General features: G+C 50.0%; 1 protein-coding gene across 4 annotated transcripts in view; it reads right to left on the reverse strand.

The window, feature by feature from the left end:
* Positions 1 to 19,410, reverse strand: part of PUM3 (pumilio RNA binding family member 3) — a 236,768-nt gene that overhangs the window by 164,098 nt on the left and 53,260 nt on the right. For 2 of the 4 annotated variants that reach the window (XM_063913956.1, XM_063913954.1), the window contains exon 2: positions 3,400 to 3,492. In XM_063913956.1, the coding sequence (XP_063770026.1) occupies positions 3,400 to 3,484 (85 nt within the window). In that variant the 5' untranslated portion in view covers positions 3,485 to 3,492. The other 2 variants (XM_063913955.1, XM_063913957.1) reach the window with 2 other exon arrangements.

Below are 19,410 nucleotides of genomic sequence, written 5' to 3' on the forward strand. Positions count from 1 at the left end.
TCTTGAACTTGAATTTTTTTATGTACATGTTCAAGGATTTCAAATTTAAAATGGGTCTCACCGAACCGTCCGGCTTCGGTACCACAAATAGTGTGGAATAATAACCCCGGCCTTGTTGAAGTAGGGGTACCTTGATTATCACCTGCTGGGAATACAGCTTGTGAATTGCCGCTAGCACCGCCTCCCTGTCTGAGGGAGCAATTCGGCAAGGCAGATTTTAGGAACCGGTGGGGTGGAGCCGCCTCGAATTCCAGCATGTATCCCTGAGATACTACTTGAAGGATCCAGGGATCCACCTGTGAGCGAGCCCACTGATCGCTGAAATTTCTGAGGCGGGCCCCCACCGTACCTGGCTCCACCTGTGGAGCCCCACCGTCATGCGGCGGACTTGGAAGAGGAAGCGGGGGAGGACTTTTGTTCCTGGGAACCTGCTGTCTGTTGCAGCCTTTTTCCCCTACCTCTGCCTCTAGACAGAAAAGACCCTCCTTTTCCACGCTTGCTTTTCTGGGTCCGAAAGGACTGAACCTGATAAAATGGCGCCTTCTTAGGCTGTGAGGGAACATGGGGTAAAAATGCTGACTTCCCAGACGTTGCTGTGGAAACTAGTTCGGAGAGACCATCCCCAAATAATTCCTCCCCTTTATAAGGCAAAACTTCCATGTGCCTCTTGGAATCTGCATCTCCCGTCCACTGACGAGTCCATAAGCATCTCCTAGCAGAGATAGACAATGCACTTACTTTAGATGCCAGCGAGCAAATTTCCCTCTGTACATCTCTCATATATAAGACTGAATCTTTTATATGGTCAATCGTTAGCAGAATAGTGTCTCTGTCTAGTGTGTCAATATTTTCTGACAGTTTTTCTGACCATGCAGCGGCAGCACTGCACATCCAAGCTGACGCAATAGCTGGTCTAAGTATAATGCCTGAGTGTGTGTATACAGACTTCAGGATTGCCTCCTGCTTTCCATCAGCAGGCTCCTTAAGGGCGGCCGTATCCTGAGAGGGTAGTGCCACCTTTTTTGACAAACGTGTGAGCGCTTTATCCACCCTAGGTGGTGTTTCCCAACGTGACCTATCCTCTGGCGGGAAAGGGAACGCCATTAGTACCTTCTTAGGAATTACAAATTTTTTATCAGGGAAAAGCCACGCTTCTTCACACACTTCATTTAGTTCATCTGATGGGGGAAAAACTACGGGTAGTTTTTTCTCCCCAAACATAATACCCTTTTTTGTGGTACCTGGATGTAAATCAGAAATGTTTAACACCTCTTTCATTGCCTCAATCATGCAGTGACTGGCCCTGACAGGCATTAGGTTTGACTCATCGTCGTCAACACTGTTATCAGTATCCGTGTCGACATCCGGGTCTGCAAACTAAGGTAGCGGGCGTTTTAGAGCCCCTGACGACCCCTGAGGCACCTGGACAGGCACGAGCTGAGATCCCGGCTGTCCCACATTTGGCATGTCGTCAAATTTCTTATGTAAAGAATCTATACGTGCATTCATTTCTTTCCATAAGTTCATCCACTCGGGTGTCTGCCCCGCAGGGGGTGACGTCCCTTCAAAATGCATCTGCTCCGCCTCCACCTCATTATCCTCATCAAACATGTCGACACAGCCGTACCGACACACCCCACACACACAGGGAATGCTCAACAGAGGACAGGACCCACAAAAAGCCCTTTGGGGGGACAGAGTGAGAGTATGCCAGCACACACCAGAGCGCTATATATATACAGGGACTAACTGAGTTATGTCCCTAATAGCTGCTTTTCATATAATATATGTATATACACTGCCAAATGTAATGCCCCCCCTCTCTTTTCCCTCTTACTGTTACTGTATATTGCAGGGAAGAGCCAGGGAGCTTCCTTCCAGCCGAGCTGTGAGGGAAAAATGGCGCCAGTGTGCTGAGGATAGGCTCCGCCCCTTTTCCGCGGCCTATTCTCCCGCTTTTTATGGAATTCTGGCAGGGGTATTTACCTCATATATAGCCTCTGGGGTTATATATTGAGGTATTTTAGCCAGCCAAGGTGTTATTATTGCTGCCTCAGGGCGCCCCCCCCCAGCGCCCTGCACCCTCAGTGACCGGAGTGTGAAGTGTGAGAGGAGCAATGGCGCACAGCTGCAGTGCTGTGCGCTACCTTGGTGAAGACAGAGTCTTCATGCCGCCGATTTTCCGGACCATCTTCTTGCTTCTGGCTCTGTAAGGGGGACGGCGGCGCGGCTCCGGGACCGAACACCAAGGACTGGGCCTGCGGTCGATCCCTCTGGAGCTAATGGTGTCCAGTAGCCTAAGAAGCCCAATCCGGCTGCAAGCAGGCGAGTTCGCTTCTTCTCCCCTTAGTCCCTCGCTGCAGTGAGCCTGTTGCCAGCAGGTCTCACTGAAAATAAAAAACCTAAGTCTATTCTTTCTAAGAGCTCAGGAGAGCCCCTAGTGTGCATCCAACCTCGGCCGGGCACGAATTCTAACTGAGGCTTGGAGGAGGGTCATAGTGGGAGGAGCCAGTGCACACCAGGTAGTCTGAAATCTTTCTAGAGTGCCCAGCCTCCTTCGGAGCCCGCTATTCCCCATGGTCCTTACGGAGTTCCCAGCATCCACTAGGACGTCAGAGAAAAGGGTATTACTGTCTGTCTCTTCCAGCTTACCTCATCACACTGTCCTTGTCACACAAAGCATCGTTCTCATGAACAAGACTACAGGAGTGGGCAGGTCACCTTAAATCACTGAGCTGTCTAATGATCTGATTAGCTACAGGTCATTCTATACTTGCCCACTGCAAGTCTCAGATCATCTTGGAGAAGATAAAGCCTGAATACAATACTCACTGATACCCCTTTTCCACTAGCTCTTAGAAACACGGGTAAATGCGCAGGGGCGCGCATTTACCCGTGTTTTGCCCTAGTGGAAAAGGGTTCCCCGGCAAATTCCCGGATCAAGTGATCCGGGAATCCTACCCGGGTAGCTAGCCGGGTTGAACACGTGTTCAACCCAGCTAGCTGTCTAGTGTGAACGGGAGCCGTGTCGAGGAGACACGGCTCCCGTTCACAGTGTATAGGGAGGCCGGCGCTGGGAGATCATGTGATCTCTCAGCGACGCCCCTGCCGTGTCACTAGTAGCGTCACCAACCCGGCAATATGCCGGGTTGGTGAGCGCTGTTCAAAAGGGGCTGTAGCATGGGTCACAGACGTGTCAGGCGACACGGCTGCGACCCATGCTTTAGTGGAAAAGGGGTATTAGACCCTAGGCAGAGTTAAAAAAAACACGTCAATCTCAAAAACAAAGCAGGTTATAATAATTCTGATGTACAAAGACATAAGCCAAGGCCTTGACAAAAGTTGGAGCAATTCTCAGTGACAGATTGCACTATACTTTTAAATTACAAATAGATTTACCTTTCATCTTAAACGTGGTGCCCTTGGGTGATTTGTGTTGAGGCTTCGGTTTTGTTTTGAACTGCTTTTTACTTTTTGCTTCCATGGCAAAGCCTGTAAAAAACAAAAAAAAACAAAATGCATGTAAGGCAGATCTAGAAATAATAAGAATTTACTCACCGGTAATTCTATTTCTCGTAGTCCGTAGTGGATGCTGGGCACTCCGTAAGGACCATGGGGAATAGCGGGCTCCGAAGGAGGCTGGGCACTCTAGAAAGATCTTAGACTACCTGGTGTGCACTGGCTCCTCCCACTATGACCCTCCTCCAAGCCTCAGTTAGGTACTGTGCCCGGACGAGCGTACACAATAAGGAAGGATTTTGAATCCCGGGTAAGACTCATACCAGCCACACCAATCACACCGTACAACTCGTGATATGAAACCCAGTTAACAGTATGAAACAATAGAGCCTCTCAACAGATGGCTCAACAATAACCCGATTTAGTTAACCATAACTATGTACAAGTATTGCAGATAAACCGCACTTGGGATGGGCGCCCAGCATCCACTACGGACTACGAGAAATAGAATTACCGGTGAGTAAATTCTTATTTTCTCTAACGTCCTAGTGGATGCTGGGAACTCTGTAAGGACCATGGGGATTATACCAAAGCTCCCAAACGGGCGGGAGAGTGCGGATGACTCTGCAGCACTGAATGAGAGAACTCCAGGTCCTCCTCAGCCAGGGTATCAAATTTGTAGAATTTTTGCAAACGTGTTTGCCCCTGACCAAGTAGCTGCTCGGCAAAATTGTAAAGCCGAGAACCCTCGGGCAGCCGCCCAAGATGAGCCCACCTTCCTTGTGGAATGGGCATTGACAGATTTTGGCTGTGGCAGGCCTGCCACAGTATGTGCAAGCTGAATTGTACTACAAATCCAACGAGCAATAGTCTGCTTAGAAGCAGGAGCACCCAGCTTGTTAGGTGCATATAGGATAAACAGCGAGTCAGATTTTCTGACTCTAGCCGTTCTGGAAACATATATTTTCAGTGCCCTGACAACGTCTAGCAACTTGGAGTCCTCCAAGTCCCTAGTAGCCTAGGCACCACAATAGGCTGGTTCAGGTGAAACGCTGACACCACCTTTGGGAGAAACTGGGGACGAGTCCTCAATTCTGCCCTATCCATATGGAAAATCAAATAAGGGCTTTTACAAGACAAAGCCGCCAACTTTGATACTCGCCTGGCAGAAGCCAAGGCCAATAACATAACCACCTTCCACGTGAGATATTTCAGATCCACGGTTTTTAGTGGTTCAAACCAATGTGATTTTAAGAAACTCAACACCACGTTGAGATCCCAAGGTGCCACAGGAGGCACAAACGGGGGCTGACTCTGCAGCACTCCTTTTATAAATGTCTGAACTTCAGGTACTGAAGCTAGTTCTTTTTGAAAGAAAATCGACAGAGCCGAGATCTGTACCTTAATGGAACCCAATTTAAGGCCCATAGTCACTCCTGCTTGCAGGAAATGCAGAAATCGACCTAGTTGAAATTCCTCTGTTGGGGCCCTTTCGGCCTCACACCATGCAACATATTTTCGCCATATGCGGTGATAATGAGTTGCTGTAACCTCTTTCCTGGCTTTAGTAAGCGTAGGAATGACTTCCTCCGGAATGCCCTTTTCCTTCAGGATCCGGCGTTCAACCGCCATGCCGACAAACGCAGCCGCGGTAAGTCTTGAAACAGACAGGGCCCCTGCTGCCGCAGGTCCTGTCTGAGTGGCAGAGGCCATGGGTCCTCTGATATAAATTCTTGAAGTTCTGGGTACCAAGCTCTTCTTGGCCATCCACGAGTATCGTTCTTACTCCTCGCCTTCTTATTATTCTCAGTACCTTTGGTATGAGAGGCAGAGGGGAGAACACATAAACCGACTGGTACACCCACGGTGTTACCAGAGCATCCATAGCTATCGCCTGAGGGTCCCCTGACCCGATGCAATATCTTTTATAGCTTTTTGTTGAGGCGGGACGCCATCATGTCCACCTGTGGCCTTTCCCAATGGTGTACAATCCTATTGGAAGACTTCTGGAGGAAGTCCCCATTCTCCCGGGTGGAGGTCGTGTCTGTTGAGAAGATCTGCTTCCCAGTTGTCCACTCCGGGAATGAACACTGCTGACAGTGCTAACACATGATTTTCCGCCTATCGGAGAATCCTTGTGGCTTCTGCCATCGCCATCCTGCTTCTTGTGCCGCCCTGTTGGTTTACATGGGCGACTGCCGTGATGTTGTCTGATTGGATCAGTACCGGCTGGTTTTGAAGCAGAGGCCTTGCCGGCCTCAGGGCAATGTAAATGGCCCTCAGGTCCAGAATATTTATGTGTAGGGAAATAACCTGACTTGACCAAAGTCCCTGGAAATTTCTTCCCTGTGTGACTGCCTCCCAGCCTCAAAGGCTGGAATCCATGGTCACTAGGACCTAGTCCTGTATGCCGAACCTGCGGCCCTCTTGAAGATGGGCACTCTGCAGCCACCACAGTAGAGATACCCTGGTCCTTGGAGACAGGGTTATCAGCCTATGCATCGGAAGATGCGATCCGGACCACTTGTCCAACAGGTCCCTCTGAAAAGTTCTTGTATGGAACCTGCCTAATGGGATTGCTTCGTAGGAAGCTACCATTTTTCCCAGGACTCGCGTGCAATGATGCACCGCTACCTATTTTGGCTTCAGGAGGTCTCTGACTAGAGATGACAACTCCTTGGCTTTCTCCTCCGGGAGAAACACTATTTCTGGTTTATGTCCAGAACCATCCCCAGGAACAGTAGACGTGTCATAGGAACCAGCTGTGACTTTGGACTGTTTAGAATCCAACCATGCTGTTGTAGCACTTTCCAAAATAGTGCTACCCCGACTACCAACTGCTCCTTGGACCTCGCCCTTATAACGAGATTGTCCAAGTACGGGATAATTACAACTCCCTTTTTTTGAAGGAGTATCAACATTTCGGCCATTACCTTGATAAAACACCCTCGGTGCCATGTACAGTCCAAACGGCAGTGTCTGGACTTGGTAATGGTAATCCTGTACCACAAATCTGAGGTACTCCTGGCGAGGATGGTAAATGGGGACATGCAGGTAAGCATCCTTGATGTCCCAGGATACCATGTAATCCCCCTCGTCCAGGCTTGGAATAACCGCCCTGAGCGATTCCATCTTGAACTTGAATTTTTGTGTTCAAGGATTTTAAATATAAAATGGGTCACACCGAACCATGCGGTTTCGGTACCCCAACCCGTGTGGAATAGTAACCCCGTCCTTGTTGAAGTAGGGGCACCTTGAGTATTACCTGCTGGGAATACCGCTTATTAATTGCCTCTAGCACAGCCTCCCTGCCTGAGGGAGTTGTCAGCAAGGCATATTTTAGGAAACGGCTGGGGGGAGACATCTCGAATTCCAGCTTGTACCCCTGAAATACTACTTGAAAGAAACAGGGATCCACCTGTGAGCGAGCCCACTAATTGCTGAAAATTTTTGAGACGGCCCCCCACCGTACCTGGCTACACCTGTGGAGCACCCGCGTCATGGTGTGGCCTCACAGGAGGCGGGGGAAGAATCTTGATTCTGGGAACAGGCTGACTGGTGCAGCTTTTTTCCCTCTACCCTTGTCTCTGTACAGAAAGGAAGCGCCATTTGACCCGCTTGCTTTTCTGAAGCCGAAAGGACTGTACCTTTGTCTGTGAGGAAACCTGAGGTAAAATTATTTCTTCCCAGCAGTTGCTGTGGATACGAGGTCCCAGAGACCATCCCCAAATAATTCCTCACCCTTATAAGGCTCTCTATGCGCTTTTTAAGTCAGCATCACCTGTCCAGTGACAGGTCTCTAATACCCTCCTGACAGAATGGACATTACATTTATTTTGGATGCCAGCCGGCAAAATATCCCTCTGTGCATCCCCCATATATAAGACGACGTCTTTAATATGTTTTTATGTTTGCCAACTAGTATCCCTGTTTGACAGGGTCACCGACCACGCTGCAGCAGCACTATCTGCAGGTCTCAGTCTAGTACCCGAGTGTGTAAATACAGACTTCAGGATAGCCTCCTGTTTTTTATCAACAGGTACCTATTAAAGTGGCCGTATCCTAAGACGGCAGTGCCACCTTTTTTGACAAAAACGTGTGAGCGCCTTATCCACCCTAGGGGATATCTCCCAGCGTAACTTATCCACCTGGCGGGAAAGGGTACGCCATCAGTAACTTTTTATAAATTACCAGTTTCTTAACGGGGGGAACCCACGCTTTCACACACTTCATTTATTCATCTGATGGGGGAACAAAACACTGCCTGTTTTTTCTCCCCAAACCTAAAACCCATTTTTAGAGGTGCTTGGGTTAAAGTCAGAAATGTATAACACATTTTTTATTGCCGGGATCACGTCACGGATGTTCCTAGTGGATTGTGTATATGTCTCCACCTTGTCGACACTGGAGTCAGACTCCGTGTCGACATCTGTGTCTGCCATCTGAGAGAGCGGGCGTTTTTGAGCCCCTGATGGCCTTAGAGACGCCTGGGCAGGCGCGGGCTGCGAAGCCGGCTGTCCCACAGCTGTTACGTCATCCACCCTTTTATGTAAGGAGTTGACACTGTCGGTTAATACCTTTCACCTATCCATCCACTCTGGTGTCGGCCCCACAGGGGGCGACATCACATATATCGGCCTCTGTTCTGTCACCATATAAGCCTCCTCATTCAACATGTCGACACAGCCGTACCGACACACCGCAGACACACAGGGAATGCTCTAAACGAGGACAGGACCCACAAAAGCCCTTTGGGGGGACAGAGTAAGAGTATGCCAGCACACACCAGAGCGCTATATATATACAGGGACTAACTGAGTTATGTCCCTAATAGCTTTTATATAATATACTGTATACCAGCGGTTTTCAACCGCTGTGCCGCGGCACACTAGTGTGCCGTGAGCGATATCTAGGTGTGCCGCCGCCAGAGATGCTCCCCGCTGCTGCCCGCCAGACAGATCTATCGGCGCCTGCCAACCAGAGAGCCTCCGCCCGCCGCAATCAATAGCCGGCTCGGGCAGCGCTGTGCTGTTTGCACTTCCGCGTGCGTGACCTATGAGTCATGTACACGGAAGTGCACACTGCACAGCGCTGCCCGAGCCGGCTATTGATTGCGGCGGGCGGCAACTCTCTGGTTGGCCACGTCTTATTCCTGCCTGCAGTGCCTGCTCGCCCACTAACTGGCCACTCCACGTCGCATTCCTGCCTGGAGTGCCCATCCGTCCACTGACCACTGCAGCTCCTCCATCCATGCTGCCATCACAGCTCAGCTGCAGGTTTTACATTTAAAATAAAAAATGTATTTATTTATGTAAGCAATGTTTGGAATCGGGGGGGGGGGGGAGGAGGAGATGTGAACAGCAGCAATTATTATGGGGGGCAGTGAGTGGAATTACTGGGGGGACAGCGTGTGGCATTATTAAGGATTCAGGAATATATATGTTTTACTGACAAACGGGATGTTGGCTGTCAGTATACCGACAGCGGCATCCCGTCTGTTTAATTACTGTGGGGACCAATGTGTTTTTTTTCCCTGTGGCGCACTGATGGTGTGCCTTGGCAATTGAAAAATCTTATGAGTGTGCCGCGAATTGAAAAAGGTTGAAAATCACTGCTGTATACAGTGCCAATTTTAATGCCCCCCCTCTCTTTTCCCTCTTACTGTACTGTAGAATTGCAGGGAAGAGCCAGGGAGCTTCCCTCCAGCCGAGCTGTGAGGGAAAAATGGCGCCAGTGTGCTGAGGAGATAGGCTCCGCCCCTTTTCCGCTGCCTATTCTCCCGTTTTTTATGGAATTCTGGCAGGGGTATTTACCTCATATATAGCCCCTGGGGCCATATATTGAGGTATTTTAGCCAGCCAAGGTGTTTTTATTGCTGCCTCAGGGCGCCCCCCCCAGCGCCCTGCACCCTCAGTGACCGGAGTGTGAAGTGTGTGAGAGGAGCAATGGCGCACAGCTGCAGTGCTGTGCGCTACCTTGGTGAAGACAGAGTCTTCATGCCGCCGATTTTCCGGACCATCTTCTTGCTTCTGGCTCTGTAAGGGGGACGGCGGCGCGGCTCCGGGACCAAACATCAAGGCTGGGCCTGCGGTCGATCCCTCTGGAGCTAATGGTGTCCAGTAGCCTAAGAAGCCCAATCCGGCTGCAAGCAGGCGAGTTCGCTTCTTCTCCCCTTAGTCCCTCGCTGCAGTGAGCCTGTTGCCAGCAGGTCTCACTGAAAATAACAAATTCTAAGATTATAACTTTCTAAGAGCTCAGGAGAGCCCCTAGTGTGCATCCAACCTCGGCCGGGCACGAAATCTAACTGAGGCTTGGAGGAGGGTCATAGTGGGAGGAGCCAGTGCACACCAGGTAGTCTAAGATCTTTCTAGAGTGCCCAGCCTCCTTCGGAGCCCGCTATTCCCCATGGTCCTTACGGAGTGCCCAGCATCCACTAGGACGTTAGAGAAATAGACTATACCACTCTAACAATGCTCCCCTTATATAGTAAAAGCCTCATATTGGAACGGGGGGGGGGGGGGGAGGAAGAGGGAAGAGTGCATGTTAGATTGTTTTATTGCGTACAACAAGGCACACTGGGTTTTCTCAACTCTATCCACTTTTTTAATAACAAAGACATGTCTTATTTAATGTGCTGAAGTGTATTCTAAGGTTCCGGTATGAATGGTCGACCATGTTATGGTCGACAGTTATTAGGTCGACCACTATTGGTCGACATTGACGTGGTCGACATGGACACATGGTCGACACACGAAAATGGTCGACATGAGTTTTTTTAACTTTTTTGGTGTCTTTTTTTGCGTAAAGTGACTTGAAACCCCAATTAGTGCACCGCGTCCCCTCGCATGGCGAGCGAACTTCGGGTATGGTGCCTTCGCTCCGCTACCGCTTCGCTCGGCACAGTTTACCGTTCCAATCGTAGTCCACGTGGATCGTAAAGTATGGAAAAGTTCCCCAAAAGAAAAAAAAAAGTTAAAAAACTCATGTCGACCTTTTCATGTGTCGACCATTTTCATGTGTCGACCATGTGTCCATGTCGACCATGTCAATGTCAATCAATAGTGGTCGACCTAATGACTGTCGACCATAACATGGTCGACCATGTGAACGGATACCGTATTCTAAAGCTAGGTACACACTATACAATTATTGAATCAGGTTTTCAGCCAAATTTATTGTATAGCGTACGAAGGATCATTTCGGCGTTTCGACTATAATTCTGGGAAATCTTGCCCATATACACGAGCAATCAATTTTGCGATCTGTCGTCCCAAACCAAAAATTTAGGCCACAATCTCCCAGCATTGAGTAGTGAGTGTGTGCATTCTCAATAATCTGCGCATATTTCCTATGTTTTTCTGTCACTATGTCATCCTCCTTGTGGGTGGACATATGCAAATGCAGTTTGATGTAGCAGAAAATAATTACCTTTAAAAACAAATCTATAAGTGTGTAGCTCAGATATTGGTGCCTACAATTTGCCGGAAAAAACAGCTGATTGTCGGGCCGACCAAAAAAATCTGACAGTGTGTACCTAACTTTAGAAATAATTATTTTGGCCTCCTATTTGCAATACCAGCCTAGGCTCAGAGGTCCGGGACGGATTATGGATTTCTGGGGATAGGACCCCATGCTTTATTTTTCTAGTTTTTAACTTCAATTTCTCATCGGTATTAATTGGAAAGAGTCAAAACCAACAACAAATACAGCAGTCAAAAACTACTGACATAGGGCCTAACTCAGACCTGATCGTAGCCCTGCAAAATTTTGCAGGGCTACGATCAGGCACACTGCCATGCGAGGGCACGCCCCGCACAGGGCTAGTCCGTCCCGCATGTCAGGCACTTCAGGAGTAGCTTCCGGCCAGCGCAGCTTTTGCGTGCTGGCTGGGAGCTACTCGTCACTGCCCAGGTCGCAGCGGCTGTGTGTAACATCACACTGCCGCTGTGGCCCGTCCCCTGCACGGTCCAGCTACGCCTGCATTGGCCGGACCACGCTCACAAAACAGCGACCAAATGCCGCTGTGCTGCCCCCTTCCGTCCAGCGACTGTATCTGCCTGCCAATCAGGCAGAGGCGATCGTTAGGCAACGACAGCCATCGGCGCACTTTTGACCTGATCGCTGCGCTGCGATGACCGGCAGCATGCGATCAGGACAGAATCGCCCCTAAATTGTACAGTTTTAATTGAAGCTGAAAGCCGATGGTTAGTATATTCACATTTGCCAGACAGCAACACGCCATCTAGACCTGTTGGTTTTGTAATAGAACCAAAACGAATAGTGAGTTTACCCCTTATATGCAGATTCCAAAGCTGCAAGTACAATTCAGTGTTTACTGTTGCCTTTGCGCAGCTTGTGGGTTGATCACAGGTCTGTAATTGAATACATTCTGGCACTTAAGCCGCAGAAACAGATCAAGTGACTTAACCTGCGGCTAATTGAATCTGCCACTTAAAGTTGTGTACACACTGTGAGATCCTTGCTATGCTCGATTTTGACTATGCGATTTCCCTTGAACTCCCCCAGAGCACAGATAGCAAAGATATTGACTATTTGTACTTTCGATTTTGTCTACATGCCAATTTTGACTATACTTTATATTAGGTATTACACTAGATCAGGTATTCCCAACCACAGTCCTCAAGGCACACCAACAGTGCAGGTTTTAGTGATATCCAGGCTGCAGCACAGATGGTTAAATCAAAATAACTGAGCAACTAATTAAGGCACCTGTGCTTAAGCCTGGATATCACTAAAACCAGGACTGTTAGTGTGCCTTGAGGACCGTGGTTGGGAATGCCTGCACTAGATAGTCAAGACTGACTTGCCTGCACAGTCAATCTAGCCTTGCGATACTGACCCCACGGGAGTGCACATCGGGATCAAATCGGTATCACAAGCTAACTCAATAATTCATGGTTATGGTATAATAGGTCGCCACCAAATGGTCGACATGCACACAATGACGGGTTCAAAATGTCAACACGAAAATGGACAACACATGAAAAGGTAGACATAAGCTTTTCAGGGTTTTTTTGTGTGTCAAATTTGACCTTCCATCACGTGGGACCCAAATTGGTATCCCACTTTGGGCAGGTTAAGATTCCCAATAGTAGTCCACATAGCCGGTAAAGGATGAAAAAGTTAAAAAAATATACCAAAAACTCATGTCAACCATATGACGCACACCCGTTGTCATGTCAAAAATTTAAACTGTTGACCTTTAGACTATGTCGATCTATTGACTGTCGACCTATTATCTGGATGGGTTCACTACGATATGCCGGCGGTCGGGCTCCCGGCGACCAGCATACCGGCACCGGGAGCCCGACCGCCGGCTTACCGACAGTGTGGCGAGCGCAAATGAGCCCCTTGCGGGCTCGCTGCACTCGCCACGCTACAGGCACGGTGGCGCGCTACACTATTTTATTCTCCCTCCAGGGGGGTCGTGGACCCCCACGAGGGAGAATAAGTGTCGGTATGTCGGCTGTCGGGATCCCGGCGCCGGTATACTGTGCGCCTGGATCCCGTCAGCCGGCATACTGAAGACCACCCATCTGGATACCTTCAAAAATTAATGTATAAATAATAACTGTAAGATGTAATAGATGTAATAACATCTAAAAAAAAACAAAAAAAAACACGCAAACCAAAAACATGACATCACAAACTAGCAAAGAAATAAGTGGTGTTAGGGTAAAGAGATTACACGCACTACATTAAAAGCAAATGCAAGCTCTGATAGCCAAGGCTAGGGTGTAGGCATAGGGCGATACTGACACACACACGTTAGGTTCAGGCTAGTCGGTATGGAAGCACAAAGTGAAGGGGAACAAAGTTTCCATGGAGACGACGTGGGACATAAAACACACCGTATTGCAGATGGGGTCACCCGCTCCCGTATCACAGCCACCACGAGCACACGTGCACACAGCGATTCCGTAACTCTCCCCAGAGCGCATGCGTCGTGCCATCAACTTACGTTTGCGTAAATCGTCATCAAAATGTGAAGACACGTTTACATACAAATAAAGCTTGGTGAGGAGGGGTATACCGACCGCGCCATATTTGTTGATGGCTAGTTTTTCATGTGTCAGTGAATGCTTCTAATAGGCAGCTATAGTATATTCTAAAGTAACAATTAGCATTCGGTTTTGTTCCTAACTATGCTTAAATTTTTTATGTTCCCCGATGTAGTTAGAAACTATTAGCTTTAGTTAAAAAAAAAATACATATTATCATTATCTGGTTTTATATAGAGTAGGCTTCATTTACAGTTTAACTATAAGGAAGAGTGCTATAGCGTGGGAATCCCGATAAAGCTGCGCAATTCCATAACTGCTATTGAGAGACTGACAGAAACATTGATACATACCCTCCAACATGACCCGCCCCACTAGGTACAAAATGCTCTGTTTCTGGACTTCCCTCTTAATTTATTATTGCCATCACCTGTGAAGAAACAGCTTTCTTATCATTTAACTAGTTCAACACAGGTGATGGAAATCATAAATTAAGAGGGAAGTCCAGAAACAGAGCATTTTGTACCTAGTGGGGCGGGTCATGTTGGAGGGTCTGTTGATATTGTGCTGGGATGCGCAAGTCAAGGGGGGATTCATGTTTGTGATGACATGTAGTTACCAGTTACGCCACTAGATGCCGCTATTTCTGTAGTGCACCCGTAGAGCAGAGATAGGGGACCTGCATTGTCCCCTACCTCTGCATTGACATGCTGGGAATTATAGTTCCACTAATACTGGAGCGGAGCCTCAGATTTCTGTAACAACTTACACACTTACACTATAGAAAATATGATATGCACCCACTGGTGTAATATGGTGTGATATGCATGCACCCATTGGTGTAGTACCAGGCAGTGCCGGTGCAAGGCTTCTCGGCACCCTAGGCAAAACCTCTGCCTGCTGCCCCCCTACCCTCACACCCACCCACCCCTCATGAAAAAGTGTTGCAGTGACTTCTTAGAAGTTCCACAGTTGTCAAAAAGAGACCGTCCCTTAAAAAAAAAATATATATGTAAAAAAAAAAGCACACTCACTGACACAAATTCCGCTGACACAAACACACTGACACATATACACTACCACTACTTACTGACACAGACATCACTTGTTGGCACATACATACATACTTACTGACAGACACCCCCTAACTGACATAGACACTAGTTACTGGCAGATACCTCTTACTGACACAGATGCCCCTTACTGACAAATACCCCTGACAGACACCAGTTATTGGCATATACATACCCAGAAATACCTTACTGACACAAATTTACTGACACAGATACTTACTGACATATACCCTTTACTGACACACACACACTACTTACAGATATACAGTACACCCCTTACTGACACCACTTACTGGCATGTACATAGACACCCCTTGCTGACAAAGATACAACTTACTGACACACACACTACACAGACACCACTTGCCGACACAAACTCTTACTGACACACACACACACACCACTTACTGACACAAATGCACATACTACACAGACACCACTTACTGGCACACACAAAAACACTACTTACTGACATAAATGCACACAGACACCACTTACTGCCGCAAATACACACACCACTTACTGACACAAATGCACATAGACACCACTTAGTGACACACACACATACACCCTACATAGATACCACTTACTGACAAGAATGCAGACACCAACTACTGACACACAAACACCACTTACTTACACAAACACAATAAACAGACACCACTTACTAACACAAGGTCAGAGGGTAACCCCCCGGCTGTGCGCCACTCCACGCAGATGTCAGCTCGCTTTGCCATCCACGGACCCGGCTGTCATCTTCTCAGTGCAGCCTCCTCTTCCGTGTCCAGGTGTTGGTCCTACTGGCAGGCGGGGGGCCGGGTTCTCTGGGACACCCAGTGCCAGATTAAGGTCCTCATGGGCCTGGAGCTGAAATCTATGAAGGGCCTATTGTGTGCCACCACAAGGGGTGTGACCAGCATGGTGGGGGGTGTGGCCACTGGTATGGGGGTGGGAACAGCGCTGTATATATTTTTGTGTATGTATGTATGTATGTATGTGTGTTTGAAACAGAAAAATCTCAGCGCTTTTCTTATTATATTACAAAAGTTATTTTATTAAAAGGGAAGGAAAAAGGAGAAGAACAGTGGAAGATGGGAGGAAGACAGGAGGAAGAATAGGGTCTAAATGGGAGGAAGACGGGAGAGACAGGGAAACGAATAGGGGCTAGATGGGAGGAAGACGGAAGGGATACAGGGGGAAGAACAGTAGGAGATCGGAGAGAGAAGTAAGATGGCAGGAAGAATGGAGGGAGACGGGAGAACAGGGGAAGATGGGAGGCACAAGGGGGATGGGAGAAAGAACAGGGGGCTAGATGCGATGAAGACGGGAGAGATACAGGGGAAAGAACAGTAGGAGATTAGAGAGAGAAGGTAAGATGGCAGGAAGAAGGGAGGGAGACGGGGTGGGAGAACAGGGGAAGATGGAGGCAGAAGGGGGATGAAAGAAGATCAGGTGCTAGATGGGAGGAAAACAGCAGGAGATATGGGGCAAGAACAATAGAAGATGGGAGAAAGATGGGGGGGGGGGAACAGTCTGGTGTTCTGGTGAGTAAGTGGGGGATCAGCCTGGTGACAGGGGAAGAGGGGTATTAGCCTGGTGACAGGGGAAGAGGGGTATTAGCCTGGTGACAGGGGAAGAGGGGTATTAGCCTGGTGACAGGGGAAGAGGGGTATTAGCCTGGTGACAAGGGGAAGAGGGGGGATTAGCTGGGTGACGGAGGGAAGAGGGGGTATAAACCGGGGGAGGGGGAGATTAGCCTGGTGAGGGGAAGGGGGGTGTTAACCTGGTGACAGGGGGAGGAAGAGTGATATGTCTGTAGGGGGGTTAGCCTGAACATTGGGAGTAGGGGGGTTATGCTGGTATGGGGGGGGGGGGGGGGTTAGCCTAGTAGTGACAGGGGGAGGAGGGGGATTAGCTTGGTGACAGGGAGGGGAGGGGGAATTAGCCTAGTGACAGGGGGAGGAGGGGGAATTAGCCTGGTGAGAGGGAGAGGAGGGGGATTAGCCTGGTGACAGGGAGAGGAGGGGGATTAGCCTAGTGACAGGGGGAGGGAGGGGGATTAGCCTGGTGACAGGGAGAGGAGGGGGATTAGCCTAGTGACAGGGGGAGGAGGGGGAATTAGCCTAGTGAGAGGGAGAGGAATAGGAATTCATTTGGGAGGGGGGTGGTTAGCCTGCTGACAGGAGGAGGGGGTTAGGCTGGTGAGGGGGCGAGGAGGGGGGATTAACCTGGTGACAGGGGGAGGAGGGGGATTAGTTTGCTGAGGGGGTGAGCCTGGTGACAGGGGGAGGAGGGGGATTAGGCTGGTGAGGGGGGTTAACCTGGTGAGGAGGGGTGATTAGTTTGGTGAGGGGGGGTGGGTCAGCCTGGTGACAGGGGGAGGAGGGGGATTAGTTTGCTGAGGGAGTTAGCTGGTGACAGGTAGAGGAGGGGAGATTAGGCTGGTGGGGGGGGGGGGGCAGGGGGGATTAGCCTGGTATCAGGGGGGAGGAGGTGTGGTCAGTCTCGAGGGTGGGTTAACCTGGTGGGGGGGGGGGGGGGGGGGGTCTGTGGAGGAGATTAGCCTGGTAACAGGGTGAGGTATGGTGGATTAACCTGGTAATAGTGGGAGGAGGGTTAGCCCCATTCACTTGTGCTGCTGCTACATAATATATTCCATATATTACCTGTCACTACCAGATGGTGGCTCCGGAAATGCAGGAATATGGGGCTCCAGGTTATCTTGCTTACCAGGACCAGACACAGTTTTACCAACACGCAAGGCCCTGCCAATCGCCGCACAGCCGCGGGCCCGCCCGGCGTCTAGAGTGAGCCGCCGCTGAGAAGCCGACAAAGCCGGGGATGCAGCTTGGCCTTCCAGATAGGCTGGGGGCGTGGCCCAGGCTGCCCGGCGCCCCTCTCACTGTCACATACGCTAGTAACTCTTCCCCTCAAAGCTCATCTCTACCCGCGATAGTGCCAGCAGCGGAGAAAAAGATGCAGGAGGGGCGCGGTAACATTCATGAACACAATTACGGGGGGAGCGGGTAACATACAGGGGAGTCCAATCGCAGAGAGCGGGGAGGGAAACGGGCAACATGACGTGCGAGCCAATCGCGGGGGGGAGCTGCCAGCTTTTAATTTATTCAGTGTGTGGTGCCGCCCTCCAGTGGTCGCCGCCCCTAGGCAGCTGCCTAAAGCTGCATAGTGGTAGCGCCGGCCCTGGTACCAGGGGCGTCAGAACGTTTTTAGGTTGGGGGGGGCAAGATATAGTCTCATTTTGGCGCCCCTAAATTGCTGAATCGCTAAAGGCCAGATCCACCTGAAATACACTGAGAAGGCCAGATCCACACTAAGGGGGTCATTCAGATCTGATCGCTGCTGTATGTTTTCACACAGTGGGCAATCAGGTATCAACGGCGCAGTGGCGTTGGACAGCAACAAAGGGTGTCGCTGGTCATCGAGGGGATGATGCGAAAAATCCGTTGGCACGGGCGTTTGCAAGGTGATTGACAGGAAGTGGCAGTTTGTGGGTGGAAACTGACCGTTTACTGGGAGTGTCCGGAAAACCGCAGGTGTGCCCAAGCGTTTTCAGGGAGGGTATCTGGTGTCAGCTCCGGCCCGATCAGCCTGATGTGATCGCACTATAGGAGTAAGTCGTAGGCTGCGCAGAGACTGCACAAAGTGGATTTTAGTGGATTTTAGCAGCTCGGCGTACACATGCAGTCGAACACTTGCACGGCAAATATACACTACCCCTGGAGGTGGCGACTATTTGAACACAGAACAGCAAAATAAGCAGCTCAGCTCTCCCATGCCACTCTAGTTTCCCACCATGTGCCCCATGTAGCAGGGAGAGTAGGTCAAGCACTAGCAGTGACCAGTGCAGTGCTGGCGTCATGGTGACTGATAGTAGTGGCCATGGGAGTTACAGGGAGGGTGAAGGCAGGGACATAGACGGGGAGTTACAGGGAGGGTGAGGGCATGGGCGCTGACAGGGAGTTAGAAGGAGCGTGAGGAGCACTGAGGGGGGAGTTACAGGGAGGGTGAGGGCAGAGATGCTGACGGGGCGTTACATGGCGGGTGAGGCAGGGACACTGATGGGTAGTTACATGGGCGGGTGAGGGCAGGGACACAGACGGGGAGTTACAGGGAGGGTGAGGGCATGGGTGCTGACAGGGAGTTCGAAGGAGCACTGAGGGTCGAGTTACAGGAAGGATGAGGACTGGGACGCTGAGGGGAGAGTTACAGGGAGGGTGAGAGTAGGGATGCTGAGGGGGGAGTTAGAAGGAGGATGAGTGCACACTGAGGGGGGAGCAACATGGAGGGTGAGGGCAGGGATGTTGACGGGGAGTTACAGGGAGGGTGAGGGCATGGGTGCTGATGGGGTGTTAAAGGGAGGGTCAAGGCAGGGGCACTGAGGGGGGAGTTACAGGGAGGGTAAGGGCAGGGGCACCGAGGATGGACTTACAGGGAGTGAGGGAAGGGGCATATAAAAATAGCTTTATTAGAACAAATGAAATACTCTAAATCCAAGTGTGGATTAAACATTCACATACAGATTATAACATACGGAGAGCCACTACCCCCCCCCCCCCCCCCCCCGACTGCTGATTACCATATATTTGGAGTGTAAGTAGCGCCTCCTCTTTTCTTTAGGAAGAGGCAGCAGCCTGTCACACGTGGGATTCTGTCTGTGTGCTACGGCTATCACTTTGATTTAGAGCAGCCCACTGGGGAGGCGGAGCTGGGGACTCGGAGAGTACTCAGAGCTGCCTGAGATAGTGTGGTCTTCCTGGGCGGGTGAGCGGCACATCTCTTCATGCCGCCATCGCCACTGCTGCTCTGCCTGTGGTAAGTGAGACAGGCTCTGGCAG

This window comes from Pseudophryne corroboree, chromosome 1, assembly GCF_028390025.1.
Source record: "Pseudophryne corroboree isolate aPseCor3 chromosome 1, aPseCor3.hap2, whole genome shotgun sequence".
Classification (NCBI taxonomy): Eukaryota; Metazoa; Chordata; class Amphibia; order Anura; family Myobatrachidae; genus Pseudophryne; species Pseudophryne corroboree.